The sequence below is a fragment of the Notothenia rossii genome, assembly GCF_949606895.1.
Source record: "Notothenia rossii genome assembly, chromosome: 5".
In the NCBI taxonomy this organism is placed as follows: domain Eukaryota; kingdom Metazoa; phylum Chordata; class Actinopteri; order Perciformes; family Nototheniidae; genus Notothenia; species Notothenia rossii.
This window is the reverse complement of record NC_136903.1, coordinates 12,878,268-12,904,701: the sequence shown is the minus strand read 5'-3', so window position 1 is coordinate 12,904,701 and position 26,434 is coordinate 12,878,268. Positions and strand designations below refer to the sequence as shown.

General features: G+C 41.9%; 2 protein-coding genes across 2 annotated transcripts in view; one reads left to right on the top strand and one right to left on the bottom strand.

Annotated features, from left to right (window-relative positions):
- Positions 1 to 2,343: 2,343 nt before the first annotated feature.
- On the top strand, positions 2,344 to 18,198 carry LOC307041671 (putative cartilage matrix-associated protein). The gene is made up of 6 exons (XM_079685138.1): positions 2,344 to 2,981; positions 6,794 to 6,865; positions 6,994 to 7,056; positions 7,139 to 7,234; positions 16,542 to 16,640; positions 16,715 to 18,198. The coding sequence occupies exons 1-6, from the start codon at positions 2,672 to 2,674 to the stop codon at positions 16,810 to 16,812; spliced, it is 738 nt and encodes a 245-aa protein (XP_079541264.1). The 5' UTR covers positions 2,344 to 2,671; the 3' UTR covers positions 16,813 to 18,198.
- The window catches only part of camk1db (calcium/calmodulin-dependent protein kinase 1Db), a 23,906-nt gene continuing 15,354 nt past the window's right edge, over positions 17,883 to 26,434 (bottom strand). Inside the window, exons 4-11 of the mRNA XM_079685135.1 lie at positions 26,062 to 26,200; positions 24,192 to 24,318; positions 23,866 to 23,941; positions 22,450 to 22,562; positions 21,814 to 21,892; positions 20,684 to 20,771; positions 20,406 to 20,565; positions 17,883 to 19,913 (exon numbers count right to left, since the gene is read on the bottom strand). Of these exons, the coding sequence (XP_079541261.1) occupies positions 19,762 to 19,913; positions 20,406 to 20,565; positions 20,684 to 20,771; positions 21,814 to 21,892; positions 22,450 to 22,562; positions 23,866 to 23,941; positions 24,192 to 24,318; positions 26,062 to 26,200 (934 nt within the window). The 3' untranslated portion in view covers positions 17,883 to 19,761. The remainder of the gene's footprint in view (positions 19,914 to 20,405; positions 20,566 to 20,683; positions 20,772 to 21,813; positions 21,893 to 22,449; positions 22,563 to 23,865; positions 23,942 to 24,191; positions 24,319 to 26,061; positions 26,201 to 26,434) is intronic.

Here is a 26,434-nt window from a genome sequence, read left to right as displayed (position 1 = left end):
ACCGCAGGACATGATATTAGATGATGCGGACACTATGTTTCAATGAATGGTGTGAAAACGTCACAATGGATGGGAATTGTTTCCCCGAGTTTGAATTGTTAAGTCAAAATGTAGGTTATGTTATCTCCCTGAGACCAGTGTTTTTGTTACTGCCGTTTACATTCCTTTAAATGCAAATTCCACCAAAGTACTAGACCTACAGGAATGCACTACTCTTTGTTCTGTTTGTTTTGTCATGATGTCTTGCTTAGCATAATGGACTAAGCTACAACTGCATTTTGGTTGAGCAACCCTTTGTTGCTTATTGACAATAAATGACCCATGAATCCTGGGTAAACCAGAACCAGATACACACCAGTTTTAGCTTCTTTACAGTGGCTCCCTGTTTGTTTTAAGATTGATTTCAAGGTCCTTTTGATTACCTTTACAGCTCTTCCCAACCTGGCTCCAGACTCTGATACCTTTTAATCCCTTATGAGCCTTTGCAAATGATCATATCCTTGTAGAGGTCTTCTATGTCTTTAACGCTGGAAACTAAGAGGGACAGAGAATTTGCAATCAAGACCAGAGGCTTTGGATCGGTCCACAGAGATAATGCCGTCTGATTTTTCTAGCAGCGACACTTTGGACTTCCTTTCGAAGTGCTCTATTAATACATTTTAATTATTTAAATACACAGAAAAATTACTTTGACTATTTCATTTTATAAATAAATGTACGCTCACATATTTGTGTGGGCAAATTCTGAAATAAAAAAAAAATGTGATGAATAGCTTGAAATTAGACTATTCATATGAAACGATCCATTTAAAGCACCACTTATACTTCACATGATAAAAGCTTATGAATGGGATAAAAAGCCTGCATGATTGTGGCAGATAAGCGCTGTTGACACAGCTGAGATCGCCAGAAAGAGCCTGATATCATCTGGCAGGCAGCACACTTGTGTTACTACAATGCAAAACAACTGTCTTTTTTGTAAATGCTCAAAAGGTTTTGTGTTTGGAATAATTTGCGGATACAATGAGGAGGATCAAATAAAACATTTTCAGAAAAGGCCCTGGAAGGTTTACCACTAATAGATTGTGTTATTCTCTCCTCATAAAAACATATATTAAGATTGATTCTCCTAATTTACTCTGGATAAAAAGCAGCATGATTATCACACGCTTGTTTGGCTCATTATGGAAATAATCATCTGATTTGAGTCAAGTCACCTGGCGTACGATTGTGAGCATCACATTAGCATCAGAGAGAGCGACAATTAGCCCCCCTCCTCTGCACCCCCAGCAGCTCCTGATAGCTTTTCATGGCTGTGAGAGGGGGAGCAACAGGCCAGGCGGCTATCTGAGGGCAGGCGGCAGGACGGGGTTATCAGAATATCAGTTTCAGTATCAAACTGCAAACACGAACGGCTCTCAGCCGCCTTTGTAATAAATTCAGTCTGTCTGCCAGGCACAGTTGATTCTTACACTTTGGTGAAAACCCTGCAGAGAGTAAAGCTGGTATCTTGTTATGGCTGCATGACTTTTTTCAAATTTACAAATTGAATAATAGTAATCAGATTTAACTTATTAAAAACTACTTATATATTTAAGAGCCTAAAGTCAGAAAACACAAAAGATATTAATTTTATTGAAACGAAAACAAAGCTAATCGTGACATTTGAGAAGCTAATATTCGGGATGATTGATTATCAAAATTGTTATTAATTAATCCTTTATCAACTAATATTGAATTGATAACTCCATTTGAATTTAAAAAATGTATTGAGGAAACCCTTTTCTTATCCCCTTGTGAGTGCTGCGACACACACAACGCTTTGAATTAAATGGAGAATGGACAGATTTCATTACGGAGGATCTTATTTTTAGCTGTTGAACATTGGTCTCCTTTCTCAATCCCTGATTAGAAAAACCTACTGAGCCCAGGTAGAGTGGGCCTGAGGGTTTCTAAATTCAGCTAATTAAAAACCTAAGCCATGGATTAAACATGGTATTTTGTTAAACCAGTAAGAACTTAATTATGAACACTGCGGTACATTTTTAAAATATGTGAAGCAGTGCTGGCTGTAATAATGTTGTTTTGGATAAAAGTTGTGTGTGTGTGTGTCTGCTTCCAAATAAAGACCAGACAGAAGTGTTCAGACAGCTCCCGCAGATCCTGCCAAGAATGACGGTAAAAAGGGCAATATTTGTCCCTCACCTGTTTCAGACATTAATAGATCAGATGGCGATCCAGATATGTGGTGCAAGGTATTACAGTAAAACTTGATCAAACAGGTTCTCTGGCCAGCTGGCTCTGAGGCTGCAGGAGTCTTTACTTCCCAGATTCAAACGGAGATAGGGATTCAGGGAGTGGAGGCGGACAAACTTGCAAGCCACAGCATTTGTTTTGTGGGGCGACCGCATGTGAGAGGCCTGAGCTGCATGCCGGGGCCAGAGTTCTTGTGTTAATGCAGCAAAGTAAAGAGGAAGAGTTGGTATTCACGGCTATCTATAGAAAGGAGTGGTGCCTGTGACATAGCAGCTGCTCTCCAGAGAGCAGTGACACATTAACCTTCAGCCAGCTGTCCTGGCCTGCCGCTTAAACATGAGCTCTCAAACAAACAGCCAGAGATCGCACACAGTGCTAGACACACCTTGCTTAAATTGCCCAAAAAAAGTCTTTGATGTCTGGATTTAAAATCAATGTGTATGATTGTGTGTTGAATAGAGAATGGATCCCTGGCAAAGACACACTCATGTGTATGCTCCCACACACATTCTCACACACACCCATACTAGCCTATCATCTGATCTGCACTGGAACTCGAGGGATCAGCACCGCGTGGCTACAGCTGTTTGACAGCGTGTCAGGTTTCCCTGCCACCACCATCCCCAAGGCCCTCACCAAGGGAACGACCCCACGTCAAACCAACACACGGGCACACTGTCCCCCAACAGCCCGATGCCATCCTGCAGGTACCAGGATACCACGAGGTATTTTCAGCCCATAACACTGACACACCTCCTGAAGATACATGATGCACATCGAGGAAGCTCAACGGCGTCTGTAAAACTGAAACCTATTCAATGACAGGAAGTGCTCTGATGGCTCTTTCTATATGAGAACCATATAAACTGTAAAGACTGACAAGAATGATTATGAAACCTCAAGATGTTTTTATACTGACCACAATGTTTCCATAGTACAGAAAGTGTATAAAGCTTTCCTTCCAGCTTAAATTATCACAATGTTTCTGGTTTGAAATATATTTTCCAAGGTATTTATTTAGGCGTGTTGTGCCTTTACATTTTTGGAGTTTGGTTTAGCTAAAGAAACAAAGGGGTCTGTAGAAAACCACTTATCTTCTTGACTTGTATAATGACGTTTTTTTTTACAGGTATTGCACTAGTAAACAAAAACAAATTAGTGTAAGAGCATGTATTTTCTGATCAAATGTATAGGCAGGGTGACAATATTCAATATTACCAATTTCTGAATATCAGCAGAATCTAATATTTGTTTTTAAACTTGTAACATTGGCTGAAACATGAGTTTATTAATCCATTAGTTGATCAACAGATAATCAGAAATGTGTTAAAATTATAGATAAGTAATGTTTTTTAAGTAAAATGGCAAAAAACATACTGGTTTTAAGTCTTTTCAAGTGGTTTTCTTAGTCTGAAGGTAAACAGAATATTTCGTTTTTGGACTTGTGATGACTTAAAGTTGGGCTTAAGGAAATTCTGATAATTGAAAAAAAACCGAATTAATCAATAGAGGAAACTATTCTGCAAAATAATTAATATGACAATAAGAAAAAGTTATTGATATGTCTTCCCACTTTTGGTTTCTGATCATGCTATAATGAAAAGGTAAAAAACATAACTCTTAAAGTCACTATTGTACAAATATGAAGAGTTTGGTCCCATATGCACAACAATGTAACATAGTTGCACAACACAGAAGATTTACCAGCTTTCTAAGTATTTGTACAAAAGTGTTAACAACACGAGAACAATAAATGTGGCAACTAATGTATAACCACATAGGCTCCTGGGTGTTTTTACACTAAAATGAACTTCCTCGGGAGTTTGCCATGAGCATCCCTCCCCCTCCAGAACAATGATGTCTTCCTTTATGGACATCCTGCCAACTTCACATCCACCATTAATCCACACACAGTTCGCAGGTTAGGTCAGGAAGAAGAGATAAGTACGGGAATTCAATGAAAGCTGAGGTGAAATTCCTAGAAGTTGCAGAAGTGTCTCTTAAACTGTTTCCCATGTCTGCTGCTGGCCTTCCCACAAACAGCTGAGAAGGCTTAAAGCTGTTAATACTGACTGTGTATGAGAGAGAGAGAGAGAGAGAGAGAGAGAGAGAGAGAGAGAGAGAGAGAGAGAGAGAGAGAGAGAGAGAGAGAGAGAGAGAGAGAGAGAGAGAGAGAGAGAGAGAGAGAGATCAGAGGCTGGTACAGTTTGCACGGTGCTTTCCAAGTGAGAAAAAATATGGTCTGGAAAACAATCCATCTTTAAAATATGGGTCAGTGAATGTTTTGGTGACATCTATGCAAGACGATACACGCAGAGCAGCAAAGCCCTCCCCTCTTACAAGCAAACCTCACAGAATGTACCGACAAATAACCAGTTCTTTTTAATTGCTGTGTATTTAACTACAAACCTGACACAAACGTGCAACCATGAGGACACACATAGTGAAGCATTTACCAGTCTTAACTGACTTTACTATTCATGTCTGCAGCATGTTTTTAACCTCACATTTTGTTTTTTAGTTAAATGCGGCCATTCAACGCTGAATGGGACAAACGACTGCATTCACACACACACTGTGAGGGATGTGAAGTAAACATTGTTAAGCCCGTTTAGAGTCAACGCAGGGCGGTGTGAATGTTTCTTAGATCACCTCGGGTATAACCAGGGGCTAAACCCATCGGTAAATTCATAGAAACTAAACTGAAAATGTGTGCGACTCTCACCAGAAACGATGAGCGTTGCTCCGACCGGAGTCCCCGACCTCGGAGCTTCTTCTCAGGCCGGATGCCGTCTTTCCCTCCGAGCGTGAAAAAAAAGAACCTTCTTTGTGGCTTCGGTGTGGTGGAGGCTACTTTCCGCTCTTTAATGTCGCCTATATCCTCGGGGTTATGGCGTCTAGCAGCATGTCTGTTTTCCAGCCTTTTAAAGTTTCACTCCCGGTAAAAAAAATAGGAAGCGCTGTTGTTGGTTTTTTCGACCATGGCAGTGTGAGTGACGATGGTGATTACTGGTTGATCCAAGTGTGTCCTCTGCCTGCTGACGCTGCCACACCGCCGTGTCATCGAGGTGTCTGCGGGAAACAGAGCCCCCTACTGCCGCAGCGAGGAGAGGCAGAGAGGCCCGGAGACAGCGGGCCCACAGCGGCTCTTAGTGGAGGAAATGCTGCCTTTAAACAAAAATAAACCTGGGCCACTAATCAGTGGAGGAATGCAGGGGTAAAGTAATTTAGTAGGCTACTGAGTTTAAGTACAATTTTGAGGTAGGCTACTTGACTTGAATATTTCAATTTAGTGTTACTTTGTACTTCTACTCCACTACAATTCAGAGGCAAATCGTGTACTTTGACTCCACTACATTTAATTAATAGCCTACCTTTACTTTGCAGGTTTGGATTAATAATGTTTAGTTTATCCTGGTTTAAAATCCCCACGCTACCCATACAAAGTAATTAATGCTGCACTTTAACCAGCTTTGGTAACATACATATTCATGCATAAATAATTATAATGATTATAATAATCTGTAATAATAACAACAGATGTTACTGTTATTCTTGGTTTAGGTGGAGCCTTCTGAAAATAATGAGAAATCACGTCACAATTACACGGAAGAAGTGATACTTTTTCATTCATTAAGCTTATTTAAAACATTAAAGAGTAGTTTAATTTATTTTAAAAAACACATGTTATTTTGACTTTATAGGTTTTGTGCGGGGAAAATAAACACAATAACACTGTGTAGCTTTTTCCCTGAATTTAAAACTCACAGCCTCTTTCTTGAATTCAATGTCCTTATTTACTTATGATTTGTCATCCTCAATATGCTTTCAGCACTTACCTGAATAAACTCACGACCGAATTTTGAAACGCTCCTTCCGATTTCCTCTCACTTCCCTGAGCAACAATCCTGCTCCATCGTTGATTCCCCCACAAAACAATTATAACATTCAGTATTTTCTGGTGCACAGCCAGAATTCAGGTGTGTAAAAAAACTCTAGCAAACAGAAGTCTGCATACTTTCCGACAAGACATTATGCAAGGAGCAGAGAGAGCGGCCTTGTTGAGGGGCCTCTTTCAGCTGCATCTGCAAAGGAGACATTTGGCAAGAAAACCCCTTCAACCCTGGGCCTCGGTTTGTTTTTGTATTTATTTTCCAGAAACGTCTGTTTTTGTTTTAAGTCATCGAATTTCTTTTGTGCGGGTATCAATCCGACAAGTCTTGCATATTTAGCCTGTAGGGTAATTTCTACAGCAAAGCCTATACGTTTTCTCTTCTATGACTTAAGAAATAGACCCTCACAGGCCACTTGTACTTTAAAAATGAGTGGTTAAAAGAGCACACACCAACTTTTAATTAACCTTCAGCCCCTTTCTGTCTGCTTTTTCTTGAATTCAGCTTTATCAGATGCTCAGGTCACTCCCTCCCTCTCCTCTGTCCAGCAGTCAATATTCCTCCAGGCTCCCTCCCTCACCTCCCTCAAAAACCCACCTCTCATCGTGGTTTGCCACATTACTCATTTCTCTCCACACATTCAGACACAAAGCTGAAGATGTCCTGGACGTATGCAACCCTGCTGGCCCTCGTCGCTGTGCTTGTGGCACTTTCCTGTGAGTCTGATGCAGGAGAATCAATGTGATGAAATCTGTCTGTATTTTTAATGCAGGGGTAAGAATGTGAGTCTAGATTCTCTGTGTTGTAATCATTGTAACCCTTTATGTGTTTCCCTCTGCCCCAGTGTCTCCAGAGGCCGACTCTGCAGCTGTGCCCGGCAGCAAAGGCAACGTTAAAGAGCCTAAAGGTGAGGCGCTGCACCTGTTCTTCATCCCCTCTCTTTATCTCTTTGTGTTGTGAGCTGAACCCCCTGCTGCTCCCCACCGCAGGTTCAATGAAGAAGATCTTCATGAAAGAGGCAGATGCAGCAACCTTCTTCAGAAAACGCAGCAGACGAGCCTCAAAGTCTCAGGATGAGATTAATGGTGAGTTCACAGTTTGGACAGAGGTCTGGTCAGCCGACCAGGTGTGTGTTTGTTGTGTGTTTGTGTTAATTGATGGCATCCGTGACTCCTTATACAAGAACTTGTTGCAGCAGAGGTTTACTTACACTCAATTCCTTACTTTTATGCCACAATGGAAGTCATATCGTTCAATCCACATTGGTGATAAGATTACAAACATGTGTCTATAAGTTAGTTCTGAACATTTTCAGAATTCAATGTTTTTTTTAAGTTAATTGAATCTAAGTGAATTGATGTGAATTCAATATTTTTGCCAGTAAAATAAATCATCTTGCACAAAAGTGCCTTGAAAAAGTATAGACCTCAACAAAAACATTACAAACCATAAAGCACATAACTAGTAAAAAAAAAACTAATATGCTCGACAACGACCAAACAAAGCCTCATATTAACAACGTAAAAAAGTCCAAGCTCTAAATAATTTGTGAAATAAAGCGATAATGTCTCTTGATCCCCATCCTGACCATAAACAGGCACTGTATTGTAATAATCCAATTCACTTTGTACAGTACAATCACAATGACATATGTCCTCTTGTTTTAGGTAAATGTAGTGATGGGGGAAATGACTCTCGATCACTTTTTCATGTTCAGTTTAATTGACAGGGAGCGAATGTTAATGACAGCCTGGATGTTTTTATGGCAGCCAGCAGCTGTTAACTTCTCTGCTGGAGTCTGCAGCAGGAACCACAGGGCAGCATGGAGCTCTAACACACACACACACACACACACACACACACACACACACACACACACACACACACACACACACACACACACACACACACACACACACACACACACACACACACACACACACACACACACACACACACACACACACACACACACACACACACACACACACACACACACACACACACCATCATCATCGGCGGTCACTCGTAGTCGAGTATGACTGTCCTCCGTCTTGGTCCTTGAGGGTCTTCAGGTGGGCATAGAGGCCAATTCTGGACCCGATTATCCTTGTGCAGTGAGGACATGGGAATGTAGTGGTGGAGGGTTTGGGTTGGACCTGTTTGGTGGTTGCTCTCTCCTTCCTGAGTTTGCGCTTGTCTTGTGCAGCATGGCAGAGGTCATCATTGTATAGTGCAGCACCCTCACGGACAAGGTTTCTCCAGGTCGCCCTGTCTGTTGCCAAGTCTTCCCAAGCTTTTAGGTCTATGTGGCACTTCTTTAGGTTTGTTTTTATGTTATCTTTGTACCTCTTCTTTTGGCCTCCAGGGGCCCGTTTCCCTTTAGCAAGTTGGGAATAAAGGACTTGTTTTGGGAGGCGAGAGTCAGGCATGCGGAAAACATGGCCAGTCCATCTGAGCTGGTTTTGGGCAATGGTGGCAGTGATGGTGGGAATGTCAGCCTCCTCCAGGATGCTACTGTTAGTGCGCCGATCCTCCCAGCTAATCCTAAGGATTTTTCGGAGGGATCTCTGATGGTATGCCTCAAGTGCCTTTAAGTGCCTGCTGTATGTGGTCCAGGCTTCTGATCCATACAGAAGAGTGGGGAGCACCACAGCTTTATAGACCAAGATTTTGGTCTTTGCTTGGAGGTCACGGTTCTCAAAGACTCTCTTCCTTAGCCTTGAGAAAGCTCCACTGGCACAGCTGAGGCGATGGTGTATTTCATCCTCAATAACAGCTTTTGATGATAGGAGGCTGCCAAGGTATGGGAAGTGGTCCACATTTTCCATTCTGATGTTGTCAATGGAGATGTTTGGGGGTAGGACAGGCGTACTGCTGTTTGGTGGTGGTTGGTGGAGGATTTGGGTCTTTTTTATGTTGATGGCTAGACCAAGCTGTTTCGCAAAGGTTGATAGGATACCCTGTAGGTCCTCTTCTGAGAGGGCTACAAGGGCGTTGTCGTCCGCATACTGCAGCTCCATGATCGATATGGTGGTGGTTTGACCTTTAGCCCTGAAATGGTTGATGTTGAGGAGTTGGCCGTCAGTTCTGTACATTATGTTGACTCCCAGGGGCAGATGCTTGCTTGTGAGATGTAGGATAGCAGCAACAAAGATGGAGAATAGCGTTGGAGCGATGACACATCCTTGTTTGACTCCTGTGTCGACCCGGAAGGGTTCAGTTTCGTCTCCACTGCCACTGAATACCGTGGCTGACATATTGTCATGCAGCAGTCTCAGTACCCGGACCTATTTTTCTGGGCTGCCAATTTGCCAGTACCAGCCAGAGGGCCTGACGGCTCACTGAGTCGAAGGCTTTGGTGAGGTCGATGAAGGCCATGTATAATGGTTGATTTTGTTCTCTGCATTTTTCTTGCAGTTGGCGAGTAGTGAAAATCATGTCTGGAGTGCCTCTGTTTGGGCGAAATCCACTCTGAGACTCAGGAAGGATGCTTTCTGACAGGGGGGTGAGTCTGTTGGCCAACACCCGAGCTAGGGCTTTCCCTATGGTGGACAAGAGAGAAATGCCACGGTAATTTCCGCAGTCTGCCCTGTCTCCCTTCTTAAATATGGAGACAATTAAGGCATCCCTAAGATGAGCAGGGATTTCCTCTTCTTCCCAGATTTTGAGAAGCAGGGCATGGATGTGCTTAAGAAGATCAGGTCCGCCTTTCTTCAGGACTTCTGCTGGGATGCCGTCGGGCCCAGCAGCCTTGTTGTTTTTCATATTCTTAATGGCATCCTTCACCTCACCCAAGCTGGGTTGTTCTCCCATGCTTTCAACTATGGGCTGTTGAGGGAGTTGGTCAAGAGCCTCCATCTCAGGAATGGTGTCCCTGTTTAAGAGGTCCTTATTGTGCTCTTTCCACCTGTTTGCTATTGTATCCTTGTCCTTCAGAAGCAAGAGCCCATCTTTAGAGCGAAGGGGGGTTAGGCGGCGATAGCTGGGACCATACGCTCTTGTGGCATCAAAGAATCCTCTTGTATCACCAGAGTCGGCAAACTGCTGGATCTCCATTGCCTTCTTTGTCCACCACTGGTTCTTCAGTTTCCTAACTTTCGTTTGGACGGCTGCCTTCGCTTTGGCATGGGCTGCTCTTTTCACCTTGCAGTGGATGTTATTTTGCCAGTTGATAAAAGTTTGCCGCTTGATGTCAATGAGTTGCTGAATCTCTGTGTCATTCTCATCATACCAGTCTTGATGTCTCAGCTTTTTTTGACCAAGGATGTTTTTGCAGGAGTTCATGATGGCAGTAGAAAGTGTGCTCCAGTGTTTTTCAGTATCCTCCGGATACTGTTTGGGCAAGGCTGCGCTAAGAGCATCCTGCAGCTAGGTGGTGTCACCCAACAGGTCGATGTTAAGCTTTGGCCGGCTCTGTCTTTTCTGCATCCTTCTTTTCCGCATTAAGCGGATAGACATGATGGAGCGAATGAGGCGGTGGTCAGTCCAGCAGTCGTCTGCACTGGTCATTGCTCTGGTGTTAAGAACATCACGGCGGTCTTTGGAGCGGACAATGACGTAGTCAATGAGATGCCATAGTTTGGAGCGAGGATGCATCCATGATGTTTTGAACTTGTTTTTTTGATGGAAAAGTGTGTTGGTGATGTCCAGGTTGTGCTCTGAGCACTTGGTTAGCAGTAGTATGCCATTGGAGTTTGTGTTTCCAACCCCTTCTCTCCCCAGCGTGCCTCTCCATAGGTGGTGGTTTCGTCCCACTCTGGCATTGAAATCTCCAAGCAGGATTAACTTGTCCTCCTTGGGGACTTCAGATAGAGTTTTGTCCAGGTCAGCATAGAAGGCCTCCTTTACTTCATCCTGTGTATCAAGCGTTGGGGCGTAGGCACTAATAACGCTGGTCATTAGGCGCTCGTTGATGCCCACAGGGAGTTCATGGAGGTGGTTGATGAGGCAGTTCTTAATAGCAAAACCCACACCATGGATTCGTGGCTCATTTGCAGGCTTTCCTTTCCAAAAGAAAGTGTATCCGCCTTTTTCCTCCTTCAGCTGCCCTTCATCAGCCAGTCAGGTCTCGGAGAGCGCTGCAATGTCGATCTGGAACTTCCTTAGCTCTCTGGAGATGATGGCAGTTCGCCTTTCAGGTCGATCGCTGGCTTGGTTGTCCGTGAGGGTCCGCACATTCCAGGCTCCAATACGTAAATGTTTTTATTTTATTTTTTGTTTCTGAGAGCGTAATGGTGATCCCTCTGGATGCGGTATTCCAGACAGGATTTTGTGAGGCAGGCTATGTTTGGGGTAACTTTTCTAACCCCCTCCCCTACTGGGGTGAGCAGAGTGGACCCTGAATAGGGGCTGCTCAGTCATGGGTGCAGCTGCCGAGAAGCTCTATCTGCCTCAGTCCAAGAGCTTAGCGACTGAATCAAACACCCATCGCCTGTGTGCCAGGTTGTGACTAGGAACTACCAGACTTCACTGTCCTGCCCCCGTTACCACTTCCTCAACGCCACAGGACTTTGTCTTCCAGGATGTAAAATGGGTAGGTTCCCTTCGGGAGGACGCCTGCGCGTGACGTCTTTTAATGTGGGGAGACTGATGCGCCTGCAGCCACCACACGGTCCTTGGCAGAGAGGGGCCTGAATCCAATGGCATGGAATCCATGACGAATGGAGACCACCCTCTGTTGCAGTCTTCATCCGCCTTCAGTGCCGTTGTGACTTAGAGTATCATCCTTCGCCACTTCCGCCGTTGAGGTCTTTGGATCGCACTTTGTCTGGGACCTCCCTCTCGACCTTACCGCCATGGGTGACCCTACCAGGAGCTAAAAAGCTCCCGACGGCATCGCTCTTAGGTTCATTGGAACACACAAGGTGGCGATCCATGGAGAACACACACACACGCACGCCCGCCCGCCCGCCCGCCCGCCCGCCCGCCCGCCCGCCCACCCACCCACCCACACACACACACACACACACACACACACACACACACACACACACACACACACACACACACACACACACACACACACACACACACACACACACACACACACACACACACACACACACACACACACACACACACACACCCTCACCTCAAGCGTAAATCTGTCAATATTCTCCTTACAAGGGTTGTGAAAATTCACATACTGTACCATGTTTGACATCCTCGAGTGATTCAAAGCCGCTGTTATGTACCGTTCTGCCAACAGGAAGGTGAGAGCACACACTGAGGCTGCTGCTCTCAATGTGACGTTGTGTAACATGCTGTGGGTCTGTGTGTGTACCAGCAACAAAAAGACACGTTATGCAGTTAAAAGCGGGGATAAAGTGAACACAAAGCAGTAAACACGCCGAGGAGACTAAGATGGAGTGAGTGGGTGAGCGGCTGTGAGTTGAATGAGGAATGTGCCGACACACAGGCAGAAAGGCTTCAGAGAAAAAACACAGGTTCAAAAGTAACACAAACAAATTGTGCTAACTTTGAATAGCCTCTCCTGCTGCACTACGGCATAAAAGCACATCTTCTTGCTTGCAGTCCGATAAATGCTCTAATAAAGATATTTGATGAATGTGTTACGTGTTGCAGATGGTGGATGAAGTAGGTTTTAAGCAAAGTGGAAACATCAAACAGAGACATCAGACTCTCAACGAATGCTGCGGTTTGACATTTGTGGGAGCAGGTGAGTCAGAAGAAACAAGTCTGCTCTGCAATGTCTGAAAGAGAAAAATAAATCCATATTAGCAGGTACTGTAGTTGCCATCAAATCTTTTCATCTTCAAATCTTTAATAATATGCACTTAATTTGTTAAAATATTAAACTCTGTAAAATATACTGTAACTAAGTAACTTCACTTCCCAGCATTAGTTCCAGTCAGTAGTGGAGGAAGTAACCCAGATTTGATACCTTAGTGAAAGTAGCAATACTTAAAGGGGCCCTGTTATTCTTTCTGGGGTTTTGCAAAGAGTGAGAATGTTCCTTGGGCGTAATGGCTAATTTTAAAATCACTTATATGAAATTACTGGATTAAGATTATCGATGCATTAATCACAGCTGGTAAAAGTGGAGCTAATAAAACTGCTTTCTATACTGCTAATGGATGTTTTGACCCCAAGATTATATATAAATATTTATTTGTTGATTTATATTTTGCATAAATTAGTAATCTGAATTTGTAAAGTAACTAAAGCTCCTCATAAATCGTCTTTATTTATATAGCACTTTTGCTACACAAAAGGTAACACCAAGTGTTTAACAAGCCTTTAACAAAAAACTTAAATAAAAACAATACAACCCCATAAACAGTACATGTAGCGCAGTAAAAAGTACAATATTGGCTTATAGAATGTAATGGAGCAGTAGTATGATGTAACTAAAATACTCAGGTAAAGTACAAGTACCTGAGAATTGTACTCGAGTACAATACTTAGTAAATGTTCTTCCCTACATTCCACCCGTGCTTCCTGCTCTCATTGGATGCACAGGCTCATGCTGGGAATCCTGTTAAAAGGTCAAAGGTTGTGACCTGATTTTTGAAAGGTCAGCACGACTATCCCAGCCCTCTCTTATCTCAGCTAACGGCTCTCTCTAATGTCACTGCTGTCAGTATGCGAGCTTCACTGAAACTGAAATGACAGACGAGGACTTTAATGTTCTCAGAGGGCACATGCAGGTCGCCTCTCTGCATCCATATTAGTAACAACTTTGCAACCGGATCCAAAATGGAAACCATCCCTACTAAAGAGACTGTAATGTTGTGACAAAATCAGACTGCTAAAATCTTTTTATAGCTTCTGCTGAACCACCGACTTCAATGTAGGCCGACATATTGTATATGCTTGTAAGCAGGCTTGGGGAGTAATGGATTACGTGTAACGGGATTACATAATCAGGATACCAAAAAATGTAACTGTATTCCCTTACAGTTACATTAATCAATCAATGTTTATTTATATAGCCCAATATCACAAATGTTACATTTGTCTCAGTGGACTTCACAGTTTGTAAAGAATATCAGTATGCCAATACGACACCCTCTGTCCTTAGACCCTCACATCGTACAAGGAAAAACTTCCGGAGAAAACCCCACAGTTTAAAGGGGAACATGGGAGAAACCTCAGGGAGAGCAACAGAGGAGGGATCCCTCTCCCATGAGGGACAGACGTGCAATAGATGCCGTGTATAAATCGAAGAGATAATACATTTTACAGCGTACAGTAGGTAGACCAAATGTTTGGAAATGCATGTGTCTATAATAAGAAGATGAATCCACGAGTGTGTCAACAATCCTGTGGGAGCCATCAGGGAAGTAGTATGATGAGAGTCAGGCAGGACCGCAGCAATGGGTTCAGCAACGACTCGAAGTCCAGGACTCAAATCCAGAACTCAGGATAAAGGATCCAGGACACAGGATCCAGGACTCAGGATTCAGGATCCAGGACTCAGGATTATGGACCACGACTCAGGACCTCGACTCAGGATCCCGGGGTAGATAGACACCAAAAAGAAATTTGGGGGAAGCTGGGTTATTCGGAACATGAGAGTACACTGGTACAGACAGACAGAAGGAAGAAGTAAAGTGTCCCCCGACAGTCTAAGCCTATAGCAGCTAAACTAACGTGTCTACGTACATGGACTCCCTTAGGATAGGTTGAGGGAAAGGGGTAGCAAGTAAGAAGTAAGGAACAGAGGTGGAGAGGCACAACGTGTCTACAGTACGAACATGCACTCCCTTAAGATAGGGTGAGGGAAAAGAGTGGGAACTAAGATGTTTGCGCCACGTCTATACCATGAGCGCATTGCTCTTAAAAAGTGTTTCTGGCACTGACCCCAGTCAACAGTTGTGCATCGACTCGGCAGGGATAAAAAAAAAAAAACATTAAAAAAAGATGTAATCAGACTAAACATAAAATCTCTGAGCAGAGGAACCATTTCTGATACTCAACATCTTGGTTTCTTCTTTACTAAGTTCACATTGTTATCTTGTCTTACAAAATACACTTATTAAAAAAAGCACCTTATTTATGTCTGAGATGTAGAGGAGTAAAGGTATAAACGATGCAAATATTTAACTTAAGTACTTGAGAAAATGTACCAAGTAATATTCCACCACTGCTTTCCCCACACATCTACGGGTGAGACATTACTCATTATTTTCTTCCGTCACCAGGGGGTCGAGGGTTGTTTATTTTTCAGCGTCAGCCTTGGCAACACGCAGCTTTCTGTGAATCACATTAAATACCAGCTTTCAGAAGTTCACAAAAAGCAGCTTTTGTTCAGACTTGATGATTCACCTCCATGGTCTTCCTTATTTGAAAGTGTAGTTTTGTGATGTTCAACAGTCATTGTGTGAATGAATGTGTGTGTGTGTGTGTGTGTGTGTGTGTGTGTGTGTGTGTGTGTGTGTGTGTGTGTGTGTGTGTGTGTGTGTGTGTGTGTGTGTGTGTGTGTGTGTGTGTGTGTGTGTGTGTGTGTGTGTACTTAATTTTCTTTTTTTTCTTCTAAAATACAATGTTTTTTTTAATCAATATGCTAAATGTTTTAAATGATAAAAGTTACTTATCAAGCCATACAAGGCAACGCTGCTAATATTGATAATGATTTATCAAAAGTAGTTAAACAACTATTGTTCTTTGTAATTCAATTTCTTTTGACAAATTGTAAAGCACTTACGCATCACTGTACACTGTAAACCAAGGCGGTTTTGCCATCACTTACTGTACGGAGGCTCAGTCACTGGTACATTTTCATTTACAAAGCCATGTTGGTTAAAGTACCATCTTATATCTGCTCCCTGATCTCTCGGCAAATTGAAAGTACTTATTGCTTGAGATTGCATGCTGTGGTTTTATTAAATGTGCCAAGTGCTAGGACTGTCTTAGGGAAGAAAGCTTTTAGATGTGCAGCTCCACTAACTTGGAACAGTCTGCAAAAAGAATGGAAAATTACCAATCTGGTACCGACATGTTTTTAAAGCTTGGTTGGATGCTACACAGACAGATGCTGTTGGTACCTGTACATGTGGATAGATATGTCAATTGTAATCCCTGTAAGTGTTGCTGTATGATGTCCTTTTGTTGTTCTGTTGTTTATGTTTTTATGTCTTCATGTGGAACCTACTGCTACAGGTCTCCCTTGAAAAAGAGATCATTGATCACAATGGGATTTCACCTGGATAAATAAAGGTTTTGAATTTAATTGAATTGAAAGAAAATGCAGAATAAATAAAAAAAATGGAAAAAAATCCTTTGTTATTCAAAAAATGTGAAGAAATAAAATAATTAGTAAATAAACTAATCCTCCTTCTTTGTTAGTTGTTATGACAATACACTACTGTATCACAGATGTTTATGATTTGTACACTATGTAATTCCTCCTCCTCTGTGCTCCAGCTGAGCAGAGGCAGATTCGAGCTGCAGATGAACGAATGAGAGAGTTTAACGAGGAGAAGAGGACCCGGCACGAGAACTTCGCTGAAGAAGAGGATGATGGTAGGTCTGGAGAAGCGTGAGTTCTTTCACTCCAGCAGCTCATTCATCCACTAACATCCTCCATATCTTCCCAGAACAAAACGAGAGGAGCCGAGAGGGCACGGAGCAGTGGAGGGAGTTTCACTACGACGGGATGCATCCTCCTCAGGAGTACAACCGCCAGTCCATCTGAGGCCCAGGGCTGAAGAGAGGAGAGATGTGAGCTTTTAGAGAAACAACTTTAAAAACACAATGAGACTTTTCTCCTCTGACACTGACGGTTGAGATAACAGCTTCTTGTTTTCACCCTTTTCAAGGTTCAAGGTTCTTTATTAGTCATACGAACATAGCTTCAGAATAGTTATGCCGATGAAATTCTTAAGTCAACAGTGCAACACAATAATACAGAAAAACAGAAGAATATAGTGCAAGTAAATATTAAATATTAAAAGTAACTGCAAAAAGAAAGGAATAGTTCAAAAAAAAAGTGAAATAGTGAAATAAGAACTATATGCAAGCTATTTGAATGATATATTAAATACTATAGTTAAATGATTACTAAGTAGCAGAAGTTATGGATGTTGTTACAGCAGTTCAGGTGTTTTAACAGCCTTATCGCCTGTGGGATGAAACTGTCTCTGGATCTGTTGGTTTTAGTCAGGATTTTGTTTTTGATGCTAGCTTTACATCCTCATTGTTTAGTATTCCCACAGACTCTCATAAGGTATGTGTAAAAGTAATAACGCAAATAATTATTGCATTGTTTTTCTTTTCAACTTTTTAATAAAAAAAGCAAATATGTAGGTATTGAAGTACCTTTGTCATTTCCACAAACTGGCCTTACATATTTAACGAAGGAGACACGATACAGAAATAACCATTAAACTGAGTTAATGCAGAGAGAATATATAATGTTTTATATTGAATGGGCTGTGGATGAACTAAAGATTATTTTTAATTTTCAAAAGAAAAGCCATAAAGTTTTTGAAATAATGTTAAGTATGTTTAAATAATGGAGGGCCTGGGTTAATAGATGTGCAATGATTTCATGCTACATTACCAGAAGATTAATGCGTGTGAATAAACTGTATTTACTCGTATATATTGTACTAACCATATACTGCAATTACTATATATAATCCATTGTGCTGACAGTTAAATCTTTTAACGTAGTAGTTTTGATGTATTGATCTATAATCTTACCGTAAGAAATATGTACAAACTAACTAACCTGATATTTACTCTCAAAGAATCAACAACCCATGCAGAACAGTCTCTTTTTTTAATACATGAATCTACAACTCTAAAGCACATTTCTGCCACAATACGTAATACATGCAAACCGAGGGGCTCTCAATGCTTCATAACTTTTGCTTTCTGTTGATGTTTCTTTTTGGAGAACAAATATATAGGGAAGACAAAAATAAAACACTCAAGACCAAAGCTAACTGTTGTTGAGATTTTGTATTTACAGTAAGTAGAAGTCAATATTCACCACAACATTTTGAGATAATTTAATATGGCAAAGCCCTGGATATTGGGCATATTCTGGTGGAGTGTTGTTTTTACATCGTTCATGTTGAATGATTTAAAAATTAAATAGATGTGGCACAGAGAAAATACAAAGACAGATCCCGTCTCCTCCCCGTGTGAAAGTCTCCAGAGAGCGACGGGAGAAAGAAGGAGGGAGAAAGAGTGTTTCTGCTAAATTCAACAGGCTGGTATGAAAGCACAGTGATTAAACACAGAGAGAAGGAGATGTTTTCAGACCAGCCTCCTCTTGAGCGCAAGCAGGTAGCAATATATTACACCTACTGATCTGTACACTACTAGACGATTCGACGATGAGATACGTTTGCATTCATTTGTCATTTTTGCACTGATAAACACTTTCTTTAAATCCAAATATACTTTCTTAAAGGGGAAAACAATCCATTCAGTTACATTATACTCTCAATAATTATGGATTTAAAGAAATATAAAACATCTGTCATACTCTCCCAATGGCACATTAGAATAATATGCAGTATGTGGAGTTTTTTACTTTTCAACGTCCTCATCTGCAGTGAGAGGGTTTGGTTGGCTTAATGTCGAGCACATCCCTGAGAGCTGGTCACACAGAAACAACACGAGGTCGCCCTCCTGTGGTCGAGGAGGACTTCGCAGTCAAAACATGACAGAAACTATAAACTAACAACTATATTAGATACTGTGTTTTTTTATCATTCAATTCAATAGCGTTTCAGTCCAGTCTAATACCACGGTACTTACAAAAAAGTCAGAATATGTTGTAAGAAAATAAATAATCCAATACATTAGTGCAATGCACCGGCCCTCTCAGCGATCACAGCCGTGAGTGAAGCACGCCGTCCTGTCCAAACACTTTAAAGAAAAACACACACACACACACACACACACACACACACACACACACACACACACACACACACACACACACACACACACACACACACACACACACACACACACACACACACACACACACACACACACACACACACACACACACACACACACACACACACACACACACACACACACACACACACACACACACACACACAGTTTGGAGCCATTGTAGCAAATACCACCACACATTAACCAAAGCTGTCAAAACCACAAGAAAAAAGTTCAGAGTGCAGATGATGTCACGATTATTTACCACAGTTATATTTCACTTGCATAACATGACTCCACTCAACATTTCCACGCAGGATATTTACACAAGGCATACAGAGGAGCGTCCTTCTCTCAAGACGCTCGCAGTCAAAACTGATAGCAGCTTCAATAAAGAGTTCCCTTTAGTGTGGCACTTCCCCAGCTGCTTTTTCACCTGCCAGACAACCGTGATCCTGAACGCAGCTTCCTCAAAAACAACTTCTGGTGAGCATCTTCCCCTCTGTACCTCCAGGTCTGTATGACAGAGGGAAGGGGAGCAGCAGCGGTGTCGTGCTGAGCCGTGGTAAATGGAGCCAACGCTCCTCAAATTCCCCCCTGGTTGGCAGAATCAGATGGGAGGTTGCGGGATGAGCAAACTGGGCGAGGACATTGAGGCCTGGGATGGTCGTTTCCCGTCTCAAAGCTCTGTGGTCTCCCAGCTCACCTCCCGCGGCACCTGGCGTCATTTAGTCCCAGTGTGGATGACCGTGACGGTGGAGGGTCGGGGTCGAGAGGCCTCGGCCACCGCGGAGGGCTCCTCTCGGATAGGGGTCGGGGCTTCAGAGTCCTGATTGTACACTTTAACTGTGGAGGGCAGAGGTGCTATCGGAGGACCTGTGGGAGAAAATATAGTTTCAGTAAAGTGTTGCAAGTCATTAACTAAGTTTTGTTTGACAGGCAGGGAAAATAAAGGCTAAAGGATAGGTCTGGAAATGTTCTATGATTTGATTATTACATATGACGTCAGTATGCTGCTTGAAAAAATAAGTTTAATCAGGAATATTTCAGTTATCGATCTTGAAAACATTCCTCAGGAGAAGGAGTAGAGTCTAAAATATCCTGGAATCCCTAAAGTAATATCTATCTATCAATCTATCCATCTATATATCTATCGTGAGCAATAAACAGAAATGTATTCTTCTTATAAATAAATCTTACGTTACATCAAATGTCTCATGTCAAATACGTTTAGTCTGTTTAATTAAAAACTCATAAACAGTATCCAATCTCCCAGTGTTGAGGTTAGCAGAGTGAACAGAGGCCAGCTGACAGCGGCTCTAAACTTGGACACGTTTGAGTCTACGGAGAAGCTGAAGTGTCACTCACAGTCCTTCAGGGACGGCGGGTCGCAGTCCACAGACTGGCTCTTGGCTGGAGCGCGGCTCTGCGGGTTGGAGTTGGCGTTGTGGATGCTGCTTCCGCCGAAGCTGGTGCCCAGCTGCAGGCGCCGCATGTGGCGGATCACAGCCGTCGCATTAAAGGCTTGCTGTGAAGAGAGGATGTAAACAGACATATGTAAACCAAGTACAGACAAATCATTGGCTATTCGCAAAGATAGAACATATTCTGTTTTTAGTAACATCTGATAAGTCTTGAGTGCTCACCCTCCATTTGCTTTTGGCAAAGTTTTTCCGCATCTGTCGACTGACTGACTCGTGTATGTTCTTGCAGAGAGCCGTGTCTCCAGCAATCCTGGAAATATAAGTCAAGTCCTTTAATATCATGTACATGTTTGTGTTTGTGTTTTAATTAGCCTAAACCACCAACCTTTTACGTCAAACCAATAACATTAAAGCCAATAGATATGAATAGCATAACAAATGATCAGATTAAACATTTTCACATCGACAGCCTGGACCAGATACATTTGATCATAACCTAAAACCATTCAGTGTTATCAGATTGGAAGCTTAAGATCACTCGCTAGGTATCCCCCTGCAGAAGGTGTAGAAAACTTTGGGAGTAATGAAATACAAAAAGTCCTGCAAAATGAGATTGTATCTTCCGTAATTCCAATTTTAAAAAGAGGAGATAAGTAGCTGACAGTCCACACACACAAACACAGCATTACCTAAATAGATTATTTTTGTATCAGTAATGCCTCTGGGATTCATCCTAATGTTGTTTTCCTATCTGCTCGGATCATTTATTTTCATTCTGCTAAAACATCTGTGATTGATGGGGGCGATATTTGCATCACTTTCTGTCACATTCATCATAATATCTCTGCATGAGACCTTGTCAATGAAAGCCATTTCTCTCGGTTACGACACCTGTTACCGGTGTCACAAACCTCCTATTTTCCAGAGAGGCCACCTGCCCAGCACCGTTAATGGCTAACAGAACTTTCCGCATGAGCCGCTCAGCCGGAGACAGCAGCCCACGCTCGCTCGCTCGCTCGCTCGCTCTCGTTAGCTGCAGCTCAGGCCTGGGAAGACATCCTAATTGTTCATTAAAGCGTCCACATTCTTCAAGGATCCTTCAGGACGCCAGCTACTAATTGGCGGCCATTTATTCAGCAGATTTTTTCTCCGACGGCTGGCGGTGCCGAGCAGAGGTGGGTTCCCGGCTCGCAGCCATGGCGACAGATGACAGAGGGAGGACATGCTTTCCATGACAAATGCGTAAGCCTGGCAATCTGCGTCATACTGCTGTTTGATCGCACCAAAATGTGCATGTGGCTCCCAGTGATTGTCTGGTTTTGGGCGCAGGGTGCCGGGGGTTTGTCTCTCACCATGGATGCTCCAGAGCCTGGTCACAGACGAACCTCTTCTCCGGGTCCTTCTCCATCAGGGAGCTGATGAAGTCTTTGGCTGAGGAGCGACATGACAGGGTCAAAAACATGTAGAGCTGAAAACATGTTTTTTCCAACTTCTGAACTTAATGCATTTTAGTAGTGATTTTAGGATAAAAGAGACGAAACACATACTTAATATCAGTTTGTTTACTTTAGATTTGAAATAGGAACCAGCACATGTTACAGACATTATTCTGAGTTTCCTTAAAATGTCCCTTAAAGACAACTTTTATTCAACTTAAGAAATTATTAATTAACTTTTGTAAACAATAGTCCCTATATTTCTTGAAGCTGAATACATACAACGTACACCTACTTAAACTTTTAAAAGAAATATAAATAATGAAATCTTGTTAAACACACATACTATGTTACAAAATATTGATATGATAGGGATTAGATAAATTATTAAAATGTGTGTCAAGACCAAAATTGGATGACATCTGTTCCTTTATTGAGAAATGTACAAAAAGGATGGGACCTGATAAATAAAATGTTACTTCTTAAAATGTAAAAACACAGTGTATGCACACAGAGAGAGATAGAGAGAGAGAGAGACACTTGGCATCTCACCAGAGTCTGATATGTCATCCCAGTACGGAGCGTCAAACTCGTAGTCTGCTTTGAGAATCTGCTCAAAGAGCTTCGAATCGTTCTCGTCGTAGAAAGGAGGATAACCACACAGCCTGGGAGAAAGAAGATGGAGGATTACACAACAACAGTCTGCGTGAGTGCCGTCATCAAGCTGATGTTAAAAACTTTAACCCAATTCTAAAAAGGATTAGCTGTGGCCTAATCGCATTCACTGGCATTTTGCTTTTTCATTTGGCATCCAACAGGAGACGGTTCAGGGAGGTCACAGAGAGCGAGGCTAGGGACAAAAGCAGTCCATTATTATATGACGGGGGGAAATAATGCCAAATCTACTAAGTAAATTCCTCTCGTATATTTAAATTGTGATCAATATTGTTCATTAGTTTACATTATTCCATAAGAACCACCTGGCGGAAGCTGACTACAGAAACACTGCATCAATTAACATTTCCTCACACCTATTGAATGGTTAACGACATCAGAGATTTTCACTTTGTTAACGAAAAACACCATTTAATTCATTTAACAGCTTCAAGCAAAACACTTTCCACTGTAAGCTTTAAAATAGTAGCCAGAGCAAATGGTGTATCTATTAGAATCTGAATTTATTTCAGGTTTAATAGTTTCAGCCTCTTTTGGGTATAGTCTTAAAGTGAACACGTTTTTGGGAGGGGACCTTTTATGTTATATTTATTGGTGTGTTTAGTATTTCCATTTAGCTGCTATGTTCCTCTTTTAATGACTTTATCAAACTGTTGGTAATTCAATCACTTCACCACAGACTAAAATATGTAAACTATCAGATGAAATGTTTGATGAGATTATTTGACTTTTGATTTAGCGCCAGCACGAGATTCGTGATTCTGTTTTGTTGTGAAATATCTCATACACATAGGGCTGTTTTCTTCTAAATGAATACATAGACTAAAATATATGAATCTATTTGATGAGAATAATTAATCGACGGGGCTGTAAACATATTCATGCTAGCATGCTAACGTGAGGATTTCACAGAGACAGCATTTCTGAAGACTCTAGTTTTTTTTATTCTAACCGTGTTATGGATTTTATGTTCTCTGACATTATTTTTTAAATGTAACCTACGAAATGAATAAAACATAGCGAAAGATATATAAAAGCATGATTGTGTCCATGCTAACGTGAGAATTGTGCCTATGTAGCCTATGTAGCCTATGTAGCATTGTCTGTAGGTTTAACTTTGCCCCCTATCTTGGTATCACATTGTATAAAGAGGGTTTTAATCTCAATGATTTTGCCGCTTGTTATTCATGGGCTTCCCTATGTAAGTAAATGTTAACAAATCCATGAAAATAAAGCTAGGAAACACACAATTCAGTTCAGTTAATAATCATCTATTTGAACATGAGCACTTACAGAATATAAGCGATGACCCCAATGGACCAGCAGTCCACTGCTTTACTGTACGGCTTCTGAGCTAAAACTTCAGGAGCTGCGACAAGAAAATATTTCAAAAGATGATCAGATATTCAGACATCTAGTGAAATAATGCAGACAGTTTTTTGAACATTCATCATGACAGAGGGGGGGGGGGGGGGGAGAATGTAAATGCTTGTTGTTTTCCTGCAGCAGATGGCTAAGGTCAACCTGTGGCTACTGCCTGATCAGATTAGATCAGGCTTAGCCGTCTGGTGGATCTAATTATCTCTGGGAAGTTTCCAGAGATCAGAGGGCGTCCTCACCCACGTATCCTGGAGTCCCGCAGGCCGTGGCCATCACGTCACCTGTTCCCTCCATCTTCGACAGGCCAAAGTCACTGATCATGATCTTTGACTCATCGTGGGGGCTGAAGTACAGCAGGTTCTCCGGCTGCAAATAAACAGGAAAGAGTTTTAAGAAATGTGTCTGTGAAACCAATCATACATGATGGGATGGACTTAGTTTATCAATCCATTTATCAATAGAAAACAAATTGCTCAGAGGCTAACCCATGAGTCAACTATATGTATTGATTTTAAACAGCATAAATACCATTTAAAATATAGTTTTATTTTTCCTACAAGGGCAGAACCATTATGGGTTGTTGATATAATATAAACATCTATGGAGTCATGAATGTATATATATTTCATTGTTTATTTAAAAAGGGCCCATGTCATGCTTTTCTGGTTATTACCCGTCCCCTTGTGTGTTATTAAGGTTTTTATGCATGTAAAGGGTCTGCAGAGTCAGAAACCCTCAAAGTACACCCTGTAGCGAGTAAAACTCTAACACAGAGAAGACCTGTCTATGCTGCCCCAGAACGCCTCGTTGGAGATTTCTCTTTTTCCATTTGTTTCTTCCGGGAACCGCATGACGTCATGCGGTTCAAAATGGACCAATCCGCGGAGCTCCTCACACACCAGAACAATGACTTGCATAGAGCTCCCTGTTTGGTAATAGACGAGTTGGGATCGCGGAGAAATGCTCTCTGCAGACCCATTCTCACAGCGTTTATAAACCTTTTTCTTACTCAATATCAAGCCACACTTATTGTTTTTACTTCGGCTGTGAGTGTTTGTGTGTGCTCAGGATGAGTTTCACGCTGTCTCGCTGTATCGCCGACCCGGAAACCACACCAGTAAGCCAGCTCACTGAGCAGCAAGCCTCGCAACGTCCCGACCAATCAGAGCACACTGGGCTCACAGGGAGGGGGGGGCAGGAGCTCCAACAAGCCGTTTAGGACAGAGAGTGAATAAACATACTATACAGAGATGCTGTATGAGAAACCAATTGAGTTTGGAAAATTGCACAATATAAATCTATTTTTAGTAAACCTCAACCACAGAATTATGATCAGTAAAAATGGCCATGACATGGGATCTTTAAGATAGCCGTCCTCAAGCTTTTTACGCTGCTGCAACACAAACATTTCCCAAATTGGGATCAATACAGTTCTATTTTATTTTATTTTGCTTTAAACTTTATATTCCAAGTGTGTTTTGAGAGAGGATTGGCCATATGTATGGTACTTGAAATGCATTTGGCCGATGTTTTATTTCTCCAATTTGACTTAATATAAGTACAATCAACTATAAGGATACAAATTTAAAAAAGCAAGAATCCTGAAAGCACATTAGTTTCTAAACAGCCAAATCATTTTAGTATATTCCATAGATTTTAATGGCCAAGGAGAATTTGAATATACCCCTTTAGTTTATCTGTGGTCTTTAGAAGAATACCAAATAAAAAGTAGTTGAGAATATATTGTGTGTGTTCATGGGACCTCATGCACAGTCGGTATGGATTAATTTCAGTCATCCAGGCAGTACCATATCATGAAATATGAAACTAAATCCCCCGGATTTATCATTTAAGAAGCGGGGGAGTTTTACAGTTCAACCAAGAGGCTTCATCACTTTCAGCGAGAAGGAAAATCCCCGACATTTAACCTCCGTGGGTGATGCCTCGTGAAGCTCTCACATAATATCATCCCTCAAAGGTTAAATTGAAGGGATTTCCCTCTCACTACGACTGAAGGGTCCTCCTCGATGAGTGGCAAAACATTTCCAGCTCCTGTAGTAGATTTCATGAGGACCTATGTTTAACTAGAAATAAAAGACCCTGCTATACCTTCAAGTCTCTGTGCACGATGCCCATATTGTGCAGATAGTTGACTGCATCCAAAACCTGTCGAATGAGGCGACTGGCGTCCATCTCTGTGTAGAAGCCTTTCTCTACGATGCGGTCGAACAGCTCGCCTCCAGACACCCTGTCAGCACAAGAGACAGGTTTATTTCATACAACATACTTTTAACTGGTATGACCATTGTAATATTATTATTTTAATAACAAATTATTGACTTCCTCTTAAAGGCGTGAGTGTTTTGCCATGTGTAGCTGCCAGGTTAACCTACATACCCATAACCGAATACATCTGCAGTAAAAATGATATGTTGATGCCCATTTGGCTCTCTTTTCAGTCCCCTTTAAAATACAATGTATT